Source organism: Ursus maritimus, unplaced genomic scaffold (genome assembly GCF_017311325.1).
Source record: "Ursus maritimus isolate PB19 unplaced genomic scaffold, ASM1731132v1 scaffold_22, whole genome shotgun sequence".
NCBI classification, from domain to species: Eukaryota; Metazoa; Chordata; class Mammalia; order Carnivora; family Ursidae; genus Ursus; species Ursus maritimus.
Window position 1 is genome coordinate 24,408,786 of NW_024424675.1, and position 11,009 is coordinate 24,419,794.

General features: G+C 37.0%; 1 protein-coding gene across 1 annotated transcript in view; it reads left to right on the forward strand.

The window, feature by feature from the left end:
- The window catches only part of ITCH (itchy E3 ubiquitin protein ligase), a 127,324-nt gene extending 117,669 nt beyond the window's left edge, over nt 1-9,655 (forward strand). The window contains exons 24-25 of the mRNA XM_040638196.1: nt 3,568-3,640; nt 6,198-9,655. Coding sequence (XP_040494130.1) covers nt 3,568-3,640; nt 6,198-6,297 — 173 coding nt within the window. The 3' untranslated portion in view covers nt 6,298-9,655. The remainder of the gene's footprint in view (nt 1-3,567; nt 3,641-6,197) is intronic.
- The last annotated feature ends 1,354 nt before the right edge of the window (nt 9,656-11,009 follow it).

Genomic DNA, 11,009 nt, shown 5'->3' on the forward strand with positions numbered 1-11,009 from the left:
ACAAATAGGACTTGATTAAAAGATGAGATATAGGGATACCTGGGTGGCTCAGTTGGTTGAGCATCTGTCTTCGGCTTGGTTCATGATCCTGGAGTCCCACGATCGAGCCCCGCATCGGGCTCCCTGCTGAGCAGGGAGTCTGCTGCTCCATCTGCCCCTCACCCTGTTCGTGTTCTCTCTCTCTAACTCTCTCTGTCTGTCTCTCTCAAATAAATAAATAAAATCTTTAAAATAAAAAAAAGGTATAAAGGAAGAATGCCAAGGACAAAACCATGTTTTGAAAAGTGGAGACGTTGTAAAGTGTAAAGAACTTGGTTTAGAGGTTTTGAGGGAAGCTAGTGAGTGGCTTATAACCTCTTGAGTTCAAGGCAACTGCCAGACAACCAGGAAAAAAAACCAGGGAGCCAGAGGGGCAGTTTAGTAGGTATTGCCAAAGTATGAGTTTAGAGGTAAGAGGAGTAGAGCAGTGACACTTGAAGCTATTAGAATAGGTTGGCTTATGCAGAAATAGAATACAAAGAGTAGAGGGCTGATGCTTAGAAACACCTGTATTTAGGGATGAGACAGAAATAGCCTAGAGGCAGACTTAAAGGATTTAGAGCCCAGAGAGTGAAAAGGAAAAATAAATAGTCTCTCAGAAGCAATATAGAAAGGAGATTTTTAATCCAGTGCTAGTGAGGTCTCAGAGAAGGTTTATTATTACTAGGTAAGTTTTTGGAGAGGGGCACCTTTTGAGAATGCTCTCTAATTTGAAAAAGAAAAACCAGGGGCGCCTGGGTGGCACAGCGGTTAAGCGTCTGCCTTCGGCTCAGGGCGTGATCCCAGCCTTATGGGATCAAGCCCCACATCAGGCTCCTCCCCTATGAGCCTGGTTTTTCCTCTCCCACTCCCCCTGCTTGTGTTCCCTCTCTCGCTGGCTGTCTCTATCTCTGTCGAATAAATAAATAAAATCTTTAAAAAAAAGAAAAAGAACCACCATGTTGGTGGTTCAGGAAGTAAGGTAATGACCAAAATGAGGAAAAACTTGGTGTAAGCTTCTGTATAAACTAGAAATCTGATCATTTAAGAGATGAGAATGAGGTCTGCTCTTGGGAATAATATTTGGGGTTGGGTGGAGCTATCTAAAATAGCACAGGAGGATACCTGTGGAAGGCAGAGAGGAGATTGTTGTTCATAGAATTTTAGAGGCCATCTGGTTTAACCTTCCACTCGGTGTAGAAGGAGAAAGTTATAAGAATGGTGTATATAACAGTTTAATGTGATGGTTCTCAACCTTGACAGATCAAACATCCCATTTCTATAACAAATATTTATAATATACTCTACAATATTCTGGAATAAAATTGGTAGACATGAAATAAAAGTACCTACAAATCTCAAAAAAGATACATAAACTTAGCACTAACTAAAATTTTTAAGAAGTGGCTTATATTTATTTCATTCAATGTGTATTTGGGAACAACTGTTAGAAGACACTAGTTAATAGATACTTGTTCCTACTTAAAAGGTCTGGTTTAAGATAAGATCAGAAACCTTTCTGTACAAGAAATACTGGGATATGAAAGAACAGATAGAAAGAGCAAGAAATAGAGACGCCTGCATAGCTCAGTTGGTTAAGTGTCTGCCTTCAGCTCAGGTCATGATCCTGGGCTCCTGGGATCAAGCCCTATGACAGGGCTCCCTGCTCAGCAGGGAGCCTGCTTCTCCCTCTACCAGCTGTTCCCCCTGCTTGTCCGCTTGCTTTCTCTCTCTGACAAATACATAAAATCTTTAGAAAAAAATAAAGGGCAAGAAATAATAGACTTAAATATGGTAAGAAAAAGAGGGAGGGACACCTGGGTGGCTCAGTTGGTTTAGCATCCAGCTCTTGATCTCGGCTCAGGTCTTGATCTCATGGTTTTGAGTTCAGGCCGCACACTGGGCTCCATGCTGGGTGTGGAGCCTACTTAAAAAAAAAAAAAAGAAGAAGAAAGAAAAACAGAGAAATAATCTAAATGAAGTAGGGATAATAGACCTGCCAGAATAAATTACAGGTGATCAAAGTGGAGAAAAATGAGGTAGTGTCTATGATAAAATTCCACTACAGGCCAAGGTTCTGATATATAAAAAGCCCTCAGAGACCATATTATTTGAAAGTTGAAATGGGTTTAAAATAGAAACATAGGTGCAAGGGTCCACATAGAGCTTGTGTGGTTTAGGGGCAATGTCAGAATAAGATTGAAAACAGCAGGCAACCTAAAAATAATTTCAGTATATATAATGTATACAACTTGATGTCTTAACATTCTGTAAAGTTTCAGAAAGCATTTAGGATGATATGACATATTTGTAAGATAGCCTTTATTGGTGAAATTCACTAAGACCCTTCATTTCCTGTTTCTCTCTTTTAATATTTGATCTGTGTCTTTTGAATGCAATCCAGATTCCTCTGTTACATATTAATTAGCACAAAAAATGTTCCATCTTTGTGGTTAGAAATGCTGTGATATATTGAGTAGAGAGAATGTTCAGAGTGAGTTAACATAATTTTGAGCTTAATTATTTAATAATTTTAACTATCCTTTGTCATAATGACCATTTCCTATCTTACTGGGCTTTTCATATAACTACTTGTGCAAATACTTTGATGTTATTAAATCAAAAGTATTACCAGTGCATATTTGTACTGGTCAAGAGGGACATGAGAACATGAGAAAATTCTTTGAGTATGACTATCTCACACATTGCAGAACATTTAGTTTGCCTGGCCCATTCTAAAGTCCAGTAACACCACTAATCATTGTGACTACCAATAAATGCCTTCTAGGGATTGGTAGTCACCTTTTAGAAAACCAGTGCTTTAGGATCACCATTCACTCTTGTCTACAACAGAAGGTAACTGAGAGGAGAGACAAGAAGTGGGCATAAGTGTATAAAGGTTCTGCAGGACCTATAAGCACAAGCATTGTTAATATTGAATTCACTAGGTTATGTTTAAATCAAGTTTTATTGTGTAATGTCACAGTGGATTGTAGTTTTCCTGTTGTGTTTAAAGCTAAAATTAAGCTTCTTAGGTGTTTTGTTGTTAGGTGAGATATATTAGTTGGAATGCCAGATAAAACTGCATTTTCTTCTCTTCGGCATACATTAACAAAATGGTTCCCAAACTTTAATACTTATTAGAATCACTTGGAAGCCTGTTCAGACACACATTGGTGAGCCTTATCTCAAAGTTTCTGATTCAGTTCAGTAGGCTTTGGGTAGGGCCTATGGATATGTGTTTGTTTTCCTTTTAAAGATTTTGTTTATTTTAGAGAGAGGGTGCACAAGTGGGGGGATGGGCAGAGGGAGAGAGAGAAACCCAAGCAGACTCCACGCTGAGCACGGAGCCTGATGTAGGACTTGATTTCATGACCCTGAGATCATGACCTGAGCTGAAATCAAGAGTCAGATGCTCAACTGACTGAGACGGAAGCCCCAGATTTGTGGTTCTAACAAGTTCCCAGGTGATGCTGATGCTGCTGGGCTGAGGGGGTCACAATTTGAGAACCACTGAGTATCAAGCTATTGATGATTTCACTGTTTTAGGGAGCAATGGACCACAAAAATTCTGCATTGAAAAAGTTGGGAAAGAAAACTGGTTACCCAGAAGTCATACGTGGTAAGTAAAATCAGAAAGAGTAGAGAAAGTAGCCTTTTTCCAGTTACCCTGTAGATATTAAAGCCTGTTGGAAATTAGAAATGAAATATTTTCCCCGTGGTATTGAATTACTTTTAATAGCTTTATTGAGGCATAATTTATATACCTAAAACTACTAAAGATCGTAAGGTTACTCATTTAAATTCAGTGATATTTAGTAGATTTACAGAGTAGTAACCATCAACCAATTTTAGATTATTTCTGTCACTCAGGAATGATCCCTTAGACCCATTTGCAGTCCCTTTTCCTACCCCTGGATTTTTTTTTTTTTTTATGTGATATTAGGAAATCTTTTAACTTTTCTCTGAGGGCAGAAGAAATCAAGCTTTCATAGCCTTTGGGAGAACAGAAATATTTTCTTTTTTGTTTTCCTTATAATAATATTTTTTTTATTATATTATGTTAGTCACCATACAGTACATCCCTGGTTTTTGACAAACCACTGGCAAGACTTATCCAAAAGAATAGAGAAAGGACCCAAATTAATAAAATTATGAATGAAAAGGGAGAGGTCACAACCAACACCAATGAAATTGGAAGGATTATTAGAAACTTTTATCACCAGAAATATTTCCTCATTATAAATGTAGCTTAACTGCATTTCCAAAAATGTACAGAACTAAAAACAACCCTATTTTCAATTCAGATACAATATGTTGGAATCCCACCTAACATCAACAATATTTGAACTTTATTTTTTGAGACATTTCAGTAACCTTGCTGGATATTCCTTTATTTTCTCCATCCACCCTTCATACTTCTTTTAGTGTCTGTTCCTTTATATTTTCATTCACATACATATATTGGTTTTAAAGAAATAATATTGGCACATTTGTAGAAAATCAGTTGACCATAAATACATGGGTTTATTTTGGGATTCCCAGTTCTATTCCATCGATCTATTTGTCTTTCCTTAATCACAGTACCATATTGTCTTGATTACTATAGCTTTGTAGTAAGTTTTGAAATTAGAAGGTATGAATTCTCCAACTTTTTCAAGATTGTTTTGGCTATTCTGAGTCGTTTGGATTTCGATACGAATTTTAGGATCAGCTTGTCCATTTCTACAAAAAAGTCAGCTGAGATTTTGATACAAATTGCTTTGAATGTGTAGATCAATTTGGGGGGAGTACTTTATTCTTTTTGAAGCTATTATAAATGAAATTGTTTTCTTAATTTCATTTCAGATTGTTAAGATTATTCATTGCTAGTGTTCAGAAATAGTTATTTTTGTACATCCATCTTGTACACATGTACAACACATCGATTTGACCTCTTGTCTCTTTTTTTCAAACTTGGAACAGATTGTGTCATTACACTCCTGTCATCAGTTTATCTTAGTCACACATGAAAACCAGCCTCATTACTTTGTCAGGTTCCAGGTTTTCATTTGCAAGAAGTAACAAAAGTTATAATTGTAGATTTATTTTTCCTTTGTGGATAGCATTATTTCTTATGATGTCAAACATTTGCCTAGGCCTTATTGTTAAAATATAGCAGAGGGGCCAGAGCATTATGGCAAACTCACTACCTCATGAAGGTGATAATAATATGGCCCCAAATTAGAAGATGCCCTTTAAAACCTCACAACTAAGAATAGGACAGAAAAATTCAGTAGGAATAGAGTATTAGCTATTAAAGCAGAAAATTTGTTCTTAAAGTAGTACACAGACGGTCCCTGACTTAAGATGGTTTAAGATTTTTTGACTTTACGATGGTGCGAAAGCAATATGCATTCAGTAGAAACTGTACTTTGAATTTTGAATTTGATCTTTTCTTGGCTAGCAATATGTGTATGATACTCTCTCATGATGCTGGGCAGTGGCAGTGAGCTGCAGCTCCCAATCGGCCAGCAGTCATGAGGGTAAACCAGTATATTTAAACAAGTCTGTATCCATACAACCATTGTTTTTCACTTTGAGTACAGTATTTAATAAATTACATGATATTCAACAATTTATTATAAAATAGGTTTTGTGTTCAATGATTGTGCCCAACTGTAGGCTATTGAAGGTGTTCTTAACACATTTAAGGTAGACTAGGGTAAGTTATGATGTTTGGCAGGTTAGATGTATTAAAATTCATTTTTAAAACACATGTAATCCACATGTAACCCCACCATAAGTCAAGGAAGATCTGTACTTTAAAACTTTTGATAAGAGACCTGTGGCCTACAAAGCCTATATTTACTATCTAGCCCTTCACAGAAAAAGTTTGCTGACCACTAATCTAGATTAGGGTGAATGGGAGAGTATGAGAGGACTAACTCTTGGGCCTGTGTTGTATATACACTTGTTAGTTCTTCACTCTACCCTGAAAGATAAATATTGTTATTCCCATGTTACCAAGGAGGAACCAAAGTTCAGAAAGGTGAAAGCACTTGTTCAAAGGCCCAGTGACAGAGTTGGGATTTGAACTCAGTTTTGCCTGACTTTAAAACCAGTGTTGTTATATACTAGACTGCTCATATGATTCTTCGTATATTTCCTTTTCTCAAGCTAACAATTCTTACTTTTAGTTTTAACCGCCTGGACCTGCCACCCTACAAGAGCTATGAGCAACTGAAGGAAAAGCTGTTATTTGCCATTGAAGAAACAGAAGGATTTGGACAAGAGTAACTTCCAAGAACTTGTGCCACCAAAGGACAAGAACTTATTTGCAATGTCTGTCCTTTTCCTTCTCTGCTTATTGCACATCTTGTTGTAAAATTGGGCTGTGACTGTTTAGAGAGTTATTCGAGTGTAAGTAAATTAATATTATCATTGAGATTTATCTCCCAGTGATTCTGGATTTCTACTCAATGTTTCCAGAAATCAGATCTGCAAATGACTAGTCAAACCTTACTTAACATGAGATTTAACACAGCAATGAAATCTGCCTTGTCTTATTCCACTAGATTGTTACCTTAACAACAGTTCTGTATATGTGTGTCAAAAGTCTCACTTGGGAGTAGATTTTTTTCTTTTAGAGATTTCTGCAGATACGCAGGGAAGTCCCTTGGTAAATGAAATATGTAAGATCTTAAGCCTCTTGTTTGTAAGAGGTATTTGTTAAAAGTGCAGACTTAGCCCAGCTTCTGGGGATGTGAGCAAACTTCTGGCTTGTGCTCTCCCTCTCATTTCAGCCTGGCCTGACTATTGTTTTTCCTTTCCGGAGCATGAATCCACGCATCATTTTGCTGTTATCCTTGGAAAGTGATGCAAGACTCTTGCACTGCTCTACAAAGTAGTTTTGTTACTTTGAATTCAGGGAGAAGTTGGTCCCAGCCTGCAAATGACCCTATAACCCTCTTCATTTGGAAGTCTGATTGTTTTAATTGCCTTGCAAATACTAAACTTTTACAAATAATATTAACATTGTGCTTCCTTCATGGTGGTTTTATAAAAGTTAATCTGGAATTGGAATTAATTTAGCTAAATTCATCAAAGGCCATCATTGACAATTTTTATATGTTCCTGTATACAAATTGCATCTATAATTTTACATAGTCCAGCAACTTCAGTTATATTTAATTATTGCTAAGGAGTTCACGCTATAACTAGAGTACTCTACACCCAAAGAGAGAGGTCAATGAAATATCCTCTAAATTACATTTTCATTAGGGAGGGAGAGCTGTGGTACTGGCTAAAAAGAAGGGAGTAATACATTTAGTAGCAATACATTTCTAGTAACCACAGAAATGTATTCTCTGTATGAATTAAAAATCTTCAAACTTACCATTTCTCTCACACCTTGGAGTAGTCTTTTCCATTCTTTACATTGTCCTGAATTGGATAGTCTCTTCACTTCTAAAAATTTTAACAGGCTTTTCCTTGTTTTTCCCATGACTGTTTAATTTCATAGTGCTCCATTAGTATCTGATTAGTGCACTTTTGAATATCTCTATAGTTAATTCTTTTAACTTAGTCTTAGACTCTGTCAGGAAGGCTGCTGTCAGAGGTTTGACTTTATGGACAGTGGGATGAAGCCTCAGTCAGCTGAGTGCCCATCACAGCAGAACCCTGAGGACAGCCTCAAAACTCGTGAAGCAGGACTTTGGCAGGTTTCAGTAGCATAACATGAACAAGTAGCACTGGGCCAAAAATCAGCAGAGAGTAGCAAACCCCTGTTCCATATGGAAAGAAAATGGTTTATCTTTGTCTCTAACTCCTCTTACATCCTGGAACAACAACAAAAACATTTTTAAACTTGTGTACATATGCTCTAGAACACTGCCATCATAAAGCAGACTTAAGTGAGTGAAAGGGTTGCCTCATCTAGAAATTGTCAGTGTAAAGGGAGGAGATTAGGTTCTCCCCAACCCTATCTTTATTTTGTTTTTTATTCCATATACTCCACGAAATGTATGGTCTCTAAAAGCCCTAGTTGTTTCCAAAGTAGGGACTCTGCCTTTTTGTTGGTAGGGGGAAAATGCTGTTGCTTTGTCTTACAGAGCGAATGTCTGCCAACTATCCATTCATTATATAAATCTGAACTTTGGTAATATATGGCTGTGGAGATTAAGCCTTCTATAAAGACTTACTATTGAGGTGAATTCTCATTAAAATGTAGTTATCTACAATATTTACTAGAGATTTATGAGATTAAATTAAATAATGTAAGAAAGTAGACTTTTTGTTCTACATAATGCTTGATGATTCATTTAGGGACCTAGAAATATTGTGTGAAAATGTATAAATATCACCCAAAAGGCTTTCTGCCCTATATTTTTAAAATACAGAATAGTTATATTTGAAGTAGCCCTGGCCCTAGTTCTATAGGGCTTGGCTATTTAATATTTTTATGGAAGAAACATTTAGTTCTGGAAAAGGTAAATGCTTGTATATATTTTTGCAGCCTGGGATCTCCCTTACTCCATTTCTTCCTTTAATTTAAGTGGCCACGTGTATATGTCTTCCCTGCTGTGTTAGGAAAATGGGGGCTGGATATCCCAAGAATCAGAGGTTATATAAAAATACTACAGATAGACAGCAGACATAAATACCTACCAAATGCTATTTTAAATTTTGGTCCAAACTGAACATTTGGAAATAGATTTATTGTAAGTGTTCAATTAGAGCGATTTCTTAAATCTGAACTAAATTGCTTTTTAGAATCCTTTTTCTTTGTAAGCCTTGTAAATGCTAATAAATCCTGTTAATTTTTTTTTTTTTTTTTTACTGCATGTTATGTTGAAATAAAAAAGTAAAATGAGCGATTGCCTTATTCTTCTGCTCTTTTGGGAGATTGGGGAAGGCAGCATTTCACAGCCTGGGTCAGGAGGGAAGGACCTCACTTGTTTCATCAGATAGAGTGGTTTAAAACTGATCCAGCAGCTCATAATAATAAATTCCTGCTCTGTCTTTTATGATCTTATATCAAGTGCAGAAGAATCTAATTTCATAAGACTTACAATAACTCTATTTAAAATTCAGGTATTCTTCATCAAGAGATTGACATATCAGTGTCAATGCATCAGAAATTTAAGTGAAGAATGACTCACTGGCCCACAAAGATTTCATCCTAAATGAACTATTTCAGTCAGGCCCACTCTGCCACTTTTTATTTATCTGGTTATTAATCTAAAACGTTATCAGGGATGACTCACGTAGTTAGACTTCTCTATTTCTATACCCTCCTTATTTTGGATATAATTCCATCTGAACTCCTTTAGGCTAATTACTTCTACTTAATATTGTTGGTATCTCCAGCCCCCCTTTATTTTTTGTTTTTCTTTTATTAAGAGTTATTTACAAAAGTATTTGTATATATGGTATGCTTTCATTTACTAAAAACAGGGAATGGCAGCACTGGATTGTATATTACTGTATTGGAGTTCCTTTGTTTTCTTGAACTGTAACTTCAAATACTCAGGTAACTCTACAAATATCACAGGGAGTCAAGTGCTCTTATAAAGGTCCTGCACAGGGCTGCCTCACTTGCATTTCCTTAAAAGATGTAAGACTGTGTTTATAATTAAACTTTTTTGGTCCTTTATTTGCACACTGTTCTGTTAGTCTTGAGTAAGGAGGTTTTCGCTACCTACAGTGAAGCCTTCTTTCTATATGATTGAGTCGTATGTAGATTTCTGCCTCTTTGCTTTTCTAAGTGGGCAGATTATAACTTGTCTATACTGTGGAATAGGTAGAAAAAACTGGAAAGACCCACTGAGGTGATACTGGGTGTGTCACCTATATTGAAGAGAACCAAAATGAAGACATCTGCTTTTCTAAGACAACTTGAAGGTGCTCTGAAACAGAACCCCAGCAAGGGTGCTGAGTAGAGAATCACCAGCTCGTTACCAAGACTGACCTCAAGAAGCTGTCCTACTCTCTAGCTTCAGTAGACCTTTTTTTTTATTAGGAAACCAGGTGATCATGCTCTCATTTAAAATAGAACCAGTGGTGAGAGGCTAAGGGGATTTGTTTTGTTCTGTTTTTTGGTTTTGTTTTTAATGCTGAACTAACAGTGACATTTGCAGAGAGGATTCTAGGGTATCTTGCTGTTTGACAAGGAGAGGAGGGTCTTCATTGGAGACCTCAGAAGGTCAGTGTTTGTCCCTTTTAACAGGTTCCCATTAAGCAGAGCTGCTGTGGGCAGGAGGGTTTCCTCAAGGCACCCCACAGGACAGGACCTTGAGAATTTGCAGTCATACCTATGGATCACTGAAAACACTCATACTGTTATTTTTCCTCATTTCTAATTCCCACCTGCTCTTCTGTTTGTCTTCCCCATCCTAGCAACCAATACCACACCTGTATTCATTTAGTCCCAGGACACTATCAACATTTATTACTATGTCCCAAACATTGTTAGATATGCCACGTGAAACTGTCATTTGGTCTTCCTGGCCATTTTCAAATGATTAATTCTATTTTACAGATAATAAAATGGAGGTTCAAAGTGATTAACTTGAGGCTATTCAGTGGCAAGAGTGCAAACTGGAATTCTGGTCTGTGACTCCAAAACCTGCCTGCCTAAACGTTTATATTCCATTACTAGTAATGTTAACCTTGATCCTCTGATTAAGATGGTGTCTGCCCAGTTTTCTCACTGTAAAGTCACTATTCGATCCTCTTAACATCCAGACCCCCCTGGAAGGAGCACCACATCCTTCCCTAATTAAGAGAGGCTACAGTGGAATAAAAAATTGGAGTTAGATTATCTGTGCTGAACTGAGCAACCTCCCCAGGAATGTAACCTTGAAACAGTCAACATGGAATTTTCTGGTCAATACTAGTAAATTTACTGACAGATCCGTTCCTCTCCCCTCGTAAGGGCCTAAATAATTCGTTCCTTGCTGATAAATTGCTTTCTTTTTTAATGCCCTCTCTTGACTGTAAAAGTCTTT